This window comes from Bos indicus x Bos taurus, chromosome 5 (assembly GCF_003369695.1).
Source record: "Bos indicus x Bos taurus breed Angus x Brahman F1 hybrid chromosome 5, Bos_hybrid_MaternalHap_v2.0, whole genome shotgun sequence".
Classification (NCBI taxonomy): Eukaryota; Metazoa; Chordata; class Mammalia; order Artiodactyla; family Bovidae; genus Bos; species Bos indicus x Bos taurus.
The window spans coordinates 55,192,255-55,206,146 of record NC_040080.1 but is presented as its reverse complement, the minus strand read 5'-3'; the positions used below and the strand labels follow the sequence as shown (position 1 = coordinate 55,206,146).

General features: G+C 37.0%; 1 protein-coding gene across 1 annotated transcript in view; it reads right to left on the bottom strand.

Moving 5' to 3' along the window:
* Nucleotides 1-5,229: 5,229 nt before the first annotated feature.
* Nucleotides 5,230-13,892, bottom strand: part of SLC5A8 (solute carrier family 5 member 8) — a 66,167-nt gene continuing 57,504 nt past the window's right edge. Inside the window, exons 13-15 of the mRNA XM_027542015.1 lie at nucleotides 9,154-9,257; nucleotides 6,540-6,619; nucleotides 5,230-5,577 (exon numbers count right to left, since the gene is read on the bottom strand). Coding sequence (XP_027397816.1) covers nucleotides 5,452-5,577; nucleotides 6,540-6,619; nucleotides 9,154-9,257 — 310 coding nt within the window. The 3' untranslated portion in view covers nucleotides 5,230-5,451. The remainder of the gene's footprint in view (nucleotides 5,578-6,539; nucleotides 6,620-9,153; nucleotides 9,258-13,892) is intronic.

Below are 13,892 nucleotides of genomic sequence, written 5' to 3'. Positions count from 1 at the left end.
ATTCTCCTACTAGTATATACTTAAGAGAAATGAAAACACACATCCACACAACATCTTGCACACAGCATTCAGATTAGCGTTATTCATAACAGACTAAAAGTAGAAGCGACACAAATGTTATCAACTAATGCGTGAGTAAATAAAATGTGATATAGCCATACAATGGAATATTGTTAGACCATAAAAATGAATGAAGTACTGATGTCTACCACATGGATTAACCTTGAAAACATTATGCTATGTGAAAGAAGCCAGTCACAAAAGACCACTGTGGTCACAAAAGACATACTGTGGTTTTTCAATTTTCATGTGATTTCATTTATCTGAAATTTCCAGAATAGAAAACTCTGCGGAGACCAAAAGGAGATTAGTGATTGCTTAAGGCTAACGGTGTTGGGAGGAAACGGGGATGGACTGATCCTTCTGGGTGATTAAAATGTTCTAAGATCTTACTTGTCCGATTCTGTGACTATAAAAATATGAAAATATAGAAATTATGAACTAGATTAAAAGAAATAAGGGATGAGACAAAAAGTGACACCATTCATCTAACAGGAGTTACGAGTTACGGAATAGAGAAAATGGAAGATGGGGGGAGATTAAAAGAGAGAACAGCTAAGAAATTACCAGTATTAAATATGTTACTCTCTATGTTCAGATACCGTCTTAATTGCTTAAAATATAAAGTATTCTTCCAGTGACAAAAGTACTACATGCTTATTTGCTTACACATTTATAACCTACACATAGTACACAGGAAGAGTCCTTTGTGTTGTGGGGTGGAAATAACTTTCCGTAAAAGCTGATAACATTAATTATATTCAATTTGACATTTAGTCCCCAAGAACAGACACCTGCAGACACTTGTAGAGTTTAATCAGCAAGTTGAAATATCAGAAATGCAATCATGTTTTTACATTATAATGTTCAATCTCGTTTTTTCACAAACAATGGGCATGTAACTTAAGTGTGAAAGTGAATTTTACAGTCATTAAATTATTTTAATTATTAATTTTACAGCAAATTTTCAGTAACTAAAGGGTCATGCAGTTAGTTGACTCTGTATCAACAATCATTATTGGATGAAACTCAGAATTTCATGTAAGGATCGATACAAAAGCTACTTCCTCCATCTCAACCGCATCCCTGTCCCGTGTTATCTACATTGTGGACAGACACTCATTTTCTATACTTTCTGGAGTTATCATAAATAAAACAAAACTATGAAACCTTCATATTCATATATTAATATTTCTTTTATCCTAGTGCATGTTAATATTGAAAACCATGTTGCAAAATGAAACTCTTTTAAGAGTTGTTTTCATATTTATTCACAATTCTACAGGACTTACTATTTTCAAAATGCTGTGGAAAACATATGGTTATTATTCTGCATCATAACATTCCATATGCTAGAATACTTGATCCTCACCTGTAGAAGAGAATAATCAGATAGGTAAGTCAAGGCCATTTCCTAAAGGAACATAACCAAGGTATGTGACTTCAGGAAAATCAAGATTTCAACGTTAGCCTCTAGGGCAGGATTTCTTGAACTCAACACTATTGCTATCTGAGGCAGGATCATCTTTTGCTGTGGAGGAGATGGCGGCTCTGTGCATCATAGAACATTTAGCAGCATCTCTGAATTCTATCCACCAGATGCCAGCAGCACCTCCTCACCAGCTGTGACAACCAAAAATGTATCCCGATTCTTTCCAAATGTCACCTGAGATATAAAGTTGCCCCATGGAGAACCACTGGTTGAGAGGGAAAATGAACACATTAGCAACTAAATAGATGAATATACCTATATCCTGTTTTACATCCTACATATAAAATTTTCTTTTCTCTATGGAGTGAATGTGATTGGCCTATAGCCTTTTGATTCCTATGTATATTTTAATATTTCTATGGTAAATATCTTTTAGAGAAAGGAACTATCACCACATCATTACATTGAAAATTATTAACAGCTTAACTTTTTTCAAAACTAGCAATAACCTTTGTCTCAACTTTTGATTTCCAATCAATTTCAATTGAAATTTTAAGCACACTATTTGAGTTAATAAAGTGTCAAATGACCTCTGATACTCATACATATTTTTGTGAGGTAGGTATGTGTTTAGTGTTAAGTTCCATTATTAGAGATTAAGGATAAATTCAAGGTAATACAACTTGTTAGTGGCAAAAAAAAAAGGCAACTTACATGGCTTTTTGCTCCCATTAGCACTTTTATGATTCAAAATAATTAAGAACACTTGATTTTTAAAAATTCATATTATATTAACATTTTAACTTCATTTGGTTTAACTCAAAGATTTAGACAAGATAAATAATTTTTAATACTTAATAGTAATATTACTTTTATTTCTTAAGAATTCCATCTGGTTCTCTCACGTTTATAAAAGTAAAATATCTACAATTCCTAATGTCACAAAGACATACTTTGTTAAAAGAAAGTGAACAAGAATCGAAGTATTATATTTCTCATTAAGAATATATTGCAGCGGCCCCAGCTCCGGGTGGCTGACTGGCGGCGTCTGCGCAGCCGCCATGTTCGGTTGCTATGCTGTGGCCTGGGAGACGGGGTGTAAAAAAAAAAAAAAAGAATATATTGCATAAAAAAAGTATATATTGCATAACTCCTTGGCAGTCAGATAAGAAAAAATTATTTAAATAACTTGATTTTTATTTCCTAAATTAAAGCAGTCTATACATATGTGCATTTAGAATTACTAAATAAATAACAATAGTTCAAATCACACTCACATGAAACAAGATTATATCTTCCTACTCATTAAAAAGTTACAGAAAAGTTTACAAAGTTTGATATATGCTTACAAATATGTTGATTAAAAGTAACAACTTTACATATACAAAATATATGAATATATCATTAATTTAAATGTATAAATCTCTTTGTTTTAGATTAATGTTATTTCCTATTTTTTAATTTATTAATGTTTTTAATTGGCAACCTCTAAATGTACACAGCATAGTCACTAAGTATCAAAAAATAAGCAAAATTATCTAATTATAAAATATTTTAATGTACCTAAATATTTCACACATTATTATTTTAAAACAGTGTGAAGCTAAAAAAAAAAAAAAAACCTTCTAAACAGTATCTAATGTGTGAACTATAGAAAAAAAGTAAGCTATTGATGAAAGCCTGTAACCAAAGTCTTAGCTAGAATCCTAGCAAAAGAAACAAAATAAACTTTGAGATTGCTACTTGAAATTTTAAAACATGGAACACAGCATATACTCAGTAATTCCAGAGCACTAAAGAAAAATATTTGCCTATGTAATTTAGCTTTTCAACCAGGTGGATATACTGGAATTGAGTATGTCTAAGCATTGCTGTTTAGTCACTAAGTCATCTGACTATTTGAAATCCCATGGACTGTAGCCTGTCAGACTCTGTCCATGGGATTTTCCAGGCAAGAATACTGGAGTGGTTTGCTATTTCCTTCTCCATGTCTATGCGTGCATGCTCAGTCACTTTAGTCACGTCTGGCTCTTTGTGACCCTATGGCATCTGGTCCCAATCACTTCATGGCAAATAGATGGGGAAACAGTGACAGACTTTATTTTTGGGGCTCCAAAATCACTGCAGATTGTGACTTCAGCCATGAAATTAAAACACGCTTACTCCTTGGAAGAAAAGTTATGACCAACCAAGACAGCATATTAAAAAGCAGAGATATTACTTTGCCAACAAAGGTCCATCTAGTCAAGGCTATGGTTTTTCCAGTAGTCATGTGTGGATGTGAGAGTTGGACCATAAAGAAAGCTGAGCGCTGAAGAACTGATGCTTTTGAACTATGGTGTTGGGAGAAGACTCTTGAAAGTCCCTTGGACAACAAGGAGATACAACCAGTCCATTCTAAAGGAAATCAGTCCTGAATATTCATTGGAAGGACTGATGCTGAAGCTGAAACTCCAATACTTCGGCCACCTAATGCAAAAGAGCTGACTCATTTGAAAAGACCCTGATGCTGGGAAAGATTGAAGGCCGGAGGAGAAGGCGATAACAGAGAATGAGATGGTTGGATGGCATCACTGACTCAAACAGACATGAGTTTGAGTAAACTCCAGGAGTTGGTGATGGACAGGGAAGCCTGGCGTGTTGCAGTCCATGGGGTCATAAAGAGTCAGACACAACTGAGCGACTGAACTGAACTGGACTCTAGTCCTTCAGGCTCCTCAGTCCATGGGATTCTCCAGGCAAGAATACTAGAGTGTGTTGCCATTTCCTTTTCCAGGGAATCTTCCAGACTCAGGCATCAAACCCGCATCTCCTGCATTGCAGGCAGATTCTTTACCACTGAGCCAGGTGGCAACCCATGTCTAAGCGTATGTACCTTTAAATTTAAATGGTTGCAGGGTAGTTGACTTTAAAAAATGCAGCTTAATAGTATTCAGTGGAATCTTCTAATTCCATGGAACTTAATCATTTTTAATTCTGTGTATGTTCTTGGACCACCAAATCTGTAAGTACCTAGTTGACAGTACTTTGGTCAGTATAAGGCTCATGGGAGGGAGTTTATATTTATAGGCTGGGATGCAGTGAACCAGGATCTAGGGTAACAGGATTCACACCGGGTGTCTTAAGACATAAGCAAGCACAAGGCAATAGAGTGAATGGGAAATTATGAATAGGAAGGCAAGCAAGCATGAAATGCACAACAAAACCAAAGTCGATGGGTCAGAAAATTGGAATCCAGGTAAGAACTAGAGTCTAAGAAAGGCAATATAAGCAGCCAGTGGCCAGGAACTATAGATAACAATCAAAAAGGCCTAGGAATAGATGTGTAGTACCAAGAAGGCCTTGATTATTGGGCCCATGTTCTGTCCCAAACAGGATGCTTCCTGATTACCACCCTCCTGAGCAAGAATCAATTCCAAGATTAATATGTGCCCTGGGCTGATAGGGGTTGATGAGAAGCAAAGATTTAGATAGCATATACCCACTATTTCATTGCTCCTTAAAAACAGTGTGATAGGAGGGAGAAAGATCTTTTTCAACATCAATTACGATTTTAGCCAACTCTAAAACATGCTAGCACCAAATGCAGAGGAAATATTTTTAACAATGCCCTAATTTAAGAATATTCTTTTAACCATCAAGCACATGTTATATGTATGTATTAGCTTTTCAGCACATATGTAGTCACAACTTTCACAACTACAACTTCACTGAAATAAAAGAGAGTTATAGGGAAATGCTGATGCTGAAACTTTTACCTCCAGAGTTTCATCAATTAATGAGTGTAGAAAGTTAAAAAAAAAAAAAAGTCAGGGCTTTGCTTAAACAAAATGACCCCCTAAAGTTCTCTCCAAAGTACTCATTATAGACCAAAAAAAAAAAATCTAAAACCTGATTCAAGTATTTTAGAAGACATAAAACTGGCACACTGCTTAAGATCATTTAGCGTCACAGCTGCTTCACAAACGAGTTCCACTGATCTTGCTGCTTTGATCTGTGCCATTCAATTCGATATGGTTGAAGGCAGGATTATCAGTTCCACCATCTTCTACTGGATGAGATTTATAGCCTAAAACTTGCTTCTTCTAAAAGAAAATATTAACATGATGATTAGAAAAAAGAAACTGTTCATTCACCTCAATAATTATCACTACTACTTTTCTTTCTCTAAATCTTATTCACAGTCTACTGAAGCAGAGATAAACAACAGAAATAAATCATTTAAAGAGGAAGGCAAATATCTTCCTTGTCCATCAGAGTTCCAAGAGAGTCTGAGGACTAACGAGTATTCTATACTGGTGATAAAAGTGTGGAGATTTCTTAAAAAACTGGAAATAGAACTGCCTTATGATCTAGCAATCCCACTGCTGGGCATACACACTGAGGAAACCAGAAGGGAAAGAGACACGTGTACCCCAATGTTCATCACAGCACTGTTTATAATAGCCAGGACATGGAAGCAACCTAGATGTCCATCAGCAGATGAATGGATAAGAAAGCTATGGTACATATACACAATGGAGTATTACTCAGCCGTTAAAAAGAATACATTTGAAGCAGTTCTAATGAGGTGGATGAAACTGGAGCCTATTATACAGAGTGAAGTAAGCCAGAAGGAAAAACACCAATACAGTATACTAATGCATATATATGGAATTTAGAAAGATGGTAACAATAACCCTGTGTACGAGACAGCAAAAGAGACACTGATGTATAGAACAGTCTTATGGACTCTGTGGGAGAGGGAGAGGGTGGGAAGATTTGGGAGAATGGCATTGAAACATGTAAAATATCATGTATGAAACGAGTTGCCAGTCCAGGTTCAATACATGATACTGGATGCTTGGGGCTAGTGCACTGGGATGACCCAGAGGGATGGTATGGGGAGGGAGGAAGGAGGAGGGTTCAGGATGGGGAACACATGTATACCTGTGGTGGATTCATTTTGATATTTGGCAAAACTAATACAATTTTGTAAAGTTTAAAAATTTTTTAAAAATGCAAAAAAAAAAAAAAAAGAATTTAAGGGAAAAAAAAGCCAACTCACTTTCTTAAAAATGTCAAAATTAGATAAAAAGTCCTCTTTGGTTAGTAGGAATCTGCAGTCTATGTTTTGTTTTCTTCCTCCTGAAAAACAGACATTATTTACATCGTTAAAAAAATATCTGTAACTACCCAGGGATGGACCGTCATACACACATTTAACTCGAGCACATTCACTTCTATGCACTTACAAAACACAAAGGGTCTTTTAAATAGTGCTGGAGACTTAGCCCACTCTTTCTCTTCCTTCAGTCAGTCCCAGATTCTGCAAGCCTCTCAGTGGAATCAATATGAGTCTAGTGTTTAAGGATAAATGAGATGGCTCTTAAATGTAAGCCAACTGCCTCATCCAGTATTAGCTAGGGAAGAGTCATCTGGCCCAATACTGGTAGGAAAACTGGTTTAAAAGCATTCTTCATGTTCTATCAATAAACTATCAAACCATCTACCTCTGCTTCAGACAGCAGAGTTTCCCTTCCTTAATCTGGTGGCTGTCAATGCATGAAGAAATGTAGGAAACTGTGAATTGTTGGATAAACTATTCAAGTGAAAACCAATATGGTTATCAGAATCAAAGCATTTAAGTGGGGGGAGGAGCAAAGAGAGTATTATGACACTAACATTTTTTAAGGAAAAAAATGAGTTGAAAAAGACCAAAAGTCAAATAGTAAAAGGAGATGTTTGTTCCAGATCTGAATGGTTGGGTTACTGGTGAGAAAAGTTTAAAATCTGTCTTAAAATATATCACAACAGATAAGAGAGTAAACCTGCCATTACTTAGGAGAAATAGCATAGTTCTTTTTGAAAAGAAAGAGAATAGTGTAAACAACTGTTTGCGAGGTAACAGATATCTACAAACTTTATTATAAACTTACAATAATTATAGATTGTAATGTCTATAATAATGACAAGTATATAATGTTAATACAATCATTAATCTGTTATATTAATGTCATTATTAATATAATTTTAATTATAAATGCAAGTACCAAAGAAGTATCAAAGACAGTGCTATCCAGATGCCAAAAAATCAATGAGAGGTGGTGGTACTCTACAAAGTGGGCACCGTGCTGGTAGATTTGTAGCATAAAGCAGACATCACACATACTTGGATGAAGTGTAGGATTTCTGACTGATTATAACACACTTGATAAAGAAAGCAGTGGAGCTTTCTGCCCCTTGTTTGGCTGCTCTGGATGTGTATATGTGAGGGAACATAGGAAATTAGGGAGCCCAGCTTTTCTCCCCAACTCCACACTACTGCTCTGCTCCAAACCACCACGACTGCTCACCTGGATAAGTGCAATAGCCTCTACCCACCCTCCTTTCCTCACGGACTACTCTCAAAACTGGATCAGCGCTCTCCTTTGAAAATTATTGGAAAAGTATTTATAAAAATATCCCATGTAGTAGACCTAAAAGACACAGAGATGGAAAATAGAGAGAAGAGATAAGAAAATCAGAGGGGCTGTCCAAGTTTAAAACATTTGACTAACAGGGTTTCCAGAAAGAGAAAATTGAAAATGGCAGGAAATTATAAAAGAAATCATGTAGGAAAATTCCCTGGAACTGAAGGATATAGGTCTTTAGACCCTCCTGAGGGTTTAGGGCAGGACAGTCATTGTGAAATGGGTCACATGTAAACAGCCAGTACATGACAGGGAACTGGTATTCTGAACAGCAATAAGACAAGTCGAAGAAAAGTAAGACAGGCTTCAGGAACAAGAAAGTTACTCTCAACCTAGGATGCTCTACTCACATTGCCAACAATTATCAAGCAGATATGCAATGTTTCCAAGATCTCTTGTCCATCCTTTCTCAAGAACATGCTATAGCATATACTCCATTCAGTTAAGGGAGTAAACAAGAATTAGGAGAAATGGGATTCAGGCAGCAGAGCATCAAACACAGGAAGGAGACCAAGGGAATTCACAGAACTAGGGCAAAATGAAGTCCCAGGATAATGGTTCTACAGCAATCCCAGAAAAGCAGGGTATACCATGTGTATTATTGATTTGATTTTATTTAAAATGTATTTTTTTAAGTTTACAGACATCTGAAAAAAAGCCTTCACACTATGTTTGGATATAAAGACCATAATTAGATATAAAGGCTACTCCTTACATGTATAGATATCTTCTTTCCAGTTTACAAAGAGTTGGTGCAGGACAATGAGAATATCATGGCACAGGGCTATTATAATGGTATGTATAAAACTCCTAGCATTGTAATAGCTACACAAAAGCATTTTATTTTTATCTTACAGCAACCTGTGAGATAGGCAGGTCAATTGTTATTACCCTCATCTTATACATAAGATAGCTAAGGCTCAGAGTAGCTACGGAGCAGCTATACAGACTTAGAGCTATAAGTTCATGCAGCTGCTAAATGGCATAACAGATTCTAATTGAGATGGGTCTTCTGTTTTCAAGACTAGTCCTTAAAACTTCCCATGAGTAAAATGGAACAAATAATTGAACTAATAGTATTTTACTATTTTATATAGTATAATAACATAAATAGCTATAAAACAGATATAGTAAAAACTAATACAGAGGTAAATATAGCAATAATAAATATAGCAATACTAATACTAAATATAGCAATATTAATGTTACCTGTTGATAAACTGATAAGCATTCCCACAAATAACGTTACCAAAGTTCCAACAGTGCTGAAGTATAAATATGATAAAGAATACCAGTTATCCATCAGTGGAGTCCTAAGAAAGAACAAAAGCATAACTGTAAGGTTTTATGCATGCTACTAGTAACTAAGAGTATGTGTCAATAACCCTCATGGCAAACTCAGAATATAATATTTAATCATGTTTATAATGTCCAAATTTGCTGTCCCACTTTTACCTTATTGGATCAGAAATTAAGTGTGACCTAACTTTTGACTGTGTGGATCACAATAAACTATGGAAAATTCTGAAAGAGATGGGAATACCAGACCACCTCACCTGCCTCTTGAGAAACCTATATGTAGGTCAGGAAGCAACGGATAGAACTAGACATGGAACAACAGACTGGTTCCAAATAGGAAAAGGAGTTCGTCAAGGCTGTATATTGTCACCCTGCTTATTTAACTTCTATGCAGAGTACATCATGAGAAACACTGGACTGGAAGAAGCACAAGCTGGAATCAAGATTGCCAGGAGAAATATTCATAACCTCAGATATGCAGATGACACCACCCTTATGGCAGAAAGTGAAGGGGAACTAAAAAGCCTCTTGATGAAAGTGAAAGAGGAGAATGAAAAAGTTGGCTTAAAGCTCAACATTCAGAAAACTAAGATCATGGCATCTGGTCCCATCACTTCGTGGGAAATAGATGGGGAAACAGTGGAAACAGTGTCAGACTTTACTTTTGGGGGCTCCAAAATCACTGCAGATAGTGATTGCAGCCATGAAATTAAAAGATGCTTACTCCTTGGAAGGAAAGTTATGACCAACTTAGATAGCATATTCAAAAGCAGAGACATTACTTTGCCAACAAAGGTCCATCTAGTCAAGGCTATGATTTTTCCAGTGGTCATGTATGGATGTGAGAGTTGGACTGTGAAGAAAGCTGAGTGCTGAAGAATTGATGCTTTTGAACTGTGGTGCTGGAGAAGACTCCTGAGAGTCCCATGGACTGCAAGGAGATCCAACCAATCCATCCTAAAGATCAGTCCTGGGTGTTCTTTGGAAGGACTGATACTGAAGCTGAAACTCCAGTACTTTGGCCACCTCATGCGAAGAGTTGACTCATTGGAAAAGACTCTGATGCTGGGAGGGATTGGGGGCAGGAGGAGAAGGGGACAACAGAGGATGAGATGGCTGGATGGCATCACCAACTCGATGGACATGAGTTTGAGTGAACTCCGGGAGTTGGTGATGGATAGGGAGGCCTGGCGTGCTGTGATTCATCGGGTCGCAAAGAGTCGGACATGACTGAACGACTGAACTGGACTGAACTGAACTGAACCTTGATCTCATAATACCAATAATATTTATTATAATGCCAATGTCCATGTTTATTCATTCTGTTCATGTTATTCACTCAACTCTGCTTTGTTTCCCAGGCACTGTTCTTCTCATTGGAAAGTCTGACATTGAAAAGGTGGACAAGGGGGTTCCTGCTCTCAGGAAGTTTACATTCTAAAAGAGATATGTAGTGATTAAGTAAACAAATTAATAAACATAACAATTCCCATTTTGATTGTAGAGAAGAAAGCATTTAAATGAGATATTAATATCAAAATGAGAAATTAATGTCAAAGATACTTTAAAAATTCCATGAATTTTGGAAATTAAATGTCCACTTTTAAATGATGTCTCCTGGCAATCTTGATTCCAGCTTGTGATTCATCCAGCTGGGCATTTTAGGTGTAAAATATATTGATTCACAATTTTTTAAGGTTATATTCCATTTACAGTTATCATAAAATATTGGCTATACTCACTATGTTGTATAATATGTCCTTGTAGCTTATATTATACCTAATTGTTTTTAATCACTTGCCCCTATATTGCCCCTCCCACTTTCTGCTTTTCTGTTATCTTCATTATTTTGTGGTATTTTTTAGATTCCACATATAAGAGATATACAGTATTTGTGTTTGTCTGACTTATTTCACTTATATTTCCAGCGACGTGGATAGACCTGGAAGGCACATTGTAGTATTTTAAGTGGAGAAGTGACATGACCTGATCTGCTTCTAAAACAACTGCTCTAGGATTCCACATGCAGCTTTGATAGACCCACCATCCAGCCAAAAGTAATATTTGAAAACTTGGAGATGGGATGAGGCAGGTTTTTGTAGACCTCAGAGAGATCATGGCAATTAGAACTTAAGGGGTCAAGATCCCAGAAAGAAGGGGAAAATAGAAGTTAGCTAGTGAACTTAAGATAATGTGATATATTGGGCCAAAGACAGACAAAATAGAACAGAATAGAAAATCGAAAAATTGACCCACAAAAAATAGTCATTGGGTTTATGTCACAGTTGCCACTGCATGGCAAATGGTGCAAAAAGAAGATATTTTCAATAAATGGTTTTTGGCTAATATCCATATGGGGAAAAAATGAATCTTGATCACTTGAAATCAATTCCAAAGTGGATTACAATTCACAAATGGAAATGGTGCGCAAGAAAGCTTTTAAATAAAAAAATTAGAGGAATATCTTTATGACCTCAAGGTAGGCAAAGATTTCTTAAATGGGACTCACAAAAGACTAACCATATAGGAAGAGACTGATAAGTTGAACTCAATTAAAATTAAGAAATTCTGACCACTATAAAGCATCACTGCTGCTGCCAAGTCGCTTCAGTCGTGTCCGACTGTGCGACCCCATGGACTGCAGCCTACCAGGCTTCTCCGTCCATGGGATTCTCCAGGCAAGAACACTGGAGTGGGTTGCCATTTCCTTCTCCAATGCATGAAAATGAAAAGTGAAAGTGAAGTCGCTCAGTCGTATCCGACTCTTCTCGACCCCACGGACTGCAGCCTACCAGGCTCCTCCGTCCATAGAGTAAAAAGGTAAGCCACAGAGTGGGAGAAAAATATTTTCAAAACTTATCTTTTATCTAGAATTTATCAAGAAAACTTAAATAAATAAAAACAGAGAACTCATTTTAAAATGGACCAAAGATTTCAATAAAGTCACAAAAGTTCATAAAAGTAGTTATACAAATGCCCAGTTGAGTTCAGTTCAGTCGCTCAGTCGTGTCCGACTCTTTGCGACCCCATGAACTGCAGCACGCCAGGCCTCCCTGTCCATCACCAACTCCTGGAGTTCACTCAAACTCATGTCCATCGAGTTGGTGATGCCATCCAGCCACCTCATACAAATGCCCAGTAGACATGTAAAAAGGTATCAAACTTCATTAATCATAAGGGAAATGCAAGTTATGTACCCATTAAGTATTGGGAACTTAAAAAGTAAAAACTGAATCTGAGTGATTGAAACCTAATATGTAGGCAGTGAGAGTAGCTACTTCACCTTTGGCTGTGTGTGTGTTCACTCCCCTTGGACTCTAGTCATCCTGAACTGTGCATGACGTCCTAAGACACCATGTGGCTTCAGGCCTTCCTGATTTGCATATGTTGCCTTCATTCTGCAACATACACTCCTTCCTTTTTCCCCCGTCTGATCTTGTTCACCTGATTATTTCACCCATGTTACACTCCTCTAGAATCTTTCACTCAGGAATCATTAGGCTCCTCCTCCTTCTGGTTGTCATGATAGACTGTGAATACTACTTTTCACAATGTATTACTTGTTTATTCTCTTGTCCAACTTCCGTTTGGGTCATTTTCTGTGACAACAATAACTTTCCAGACCTTCTCTTCTAGCCAACTTCTGCATTCTTCAAGTATTAGTGCATCCCTGAAGTCTGTGCTAATCTACATTTCAACTTTGCTTATAATCATTCTTGTGGGTACTTAGTTCATGCTCAAAAAATTCTGATTTATTAGCTGAGCTATTTTATAAATAAGCTAACATAGAACAGTGATTATTATGGTACCAGGCACATAGTAAACCTCAGCTCATTTATGTATTTTGGAAATCCAAATAACCAATATGCCTTTAAATTAAAAGATACATCTACATAATCAGGACAAACACTAAGAAAAATTGCGAAATGAAAAGTACAACTTCAACATCCTCCAATTTATCCTTAATCACTTCTCCCTTAACTAATTCATCACTTCTCCCTTCTCTCTAATGACTTCCTGAGCTCCACCCCATAAATGCATTCATTCTTATCCAGAATACACCCTGTATTTCTGTGCCCTTATCTCCATAGCATCCCCATCTAGTCAAACCTTCCCCCACACATGCCTCAGGCCCTAGAACTACCTTTTCTCTTTACCCATGCAGATTACCAGCCCTGACTCCCACACAAGTATTCTCATAGCTGAATTCCCTCTGAATCACCAATGATGTCTGTATGTATGGTCACATTCCTTCTCCCAGGAGTGTGTCCCATTTTAAGAGGGAGATGCCATGTCTTGTCTCAAAAGAAATGATTCTCCAGTGGCTTCATTCTAGGCAAGCTGGAACTGGGGCAATACTTTAGGGGAAGTGCCATCATCTTTGCATTCCTTGAATGCATCCATGGGTTTTGCGCTTTAAAGCTGAATATGTATATACCCACTGAGGGTAGTCTTGCTCTCGCATCCACTGTACAGTGTAACAGTGATGTACCAAAAGGTCTGTTACTGTTTAGTCACTAAGTGAAACTCGCTCAGTTGTATCTGACTCTTTGTGATCCCATGGACTATAGCCCACCAGGCTCTTCTGTCCATGGAATTTCCCAGGGAAGAATACTGGAGTGGGTTGCCATTTCCTTCTCCAACCAAAA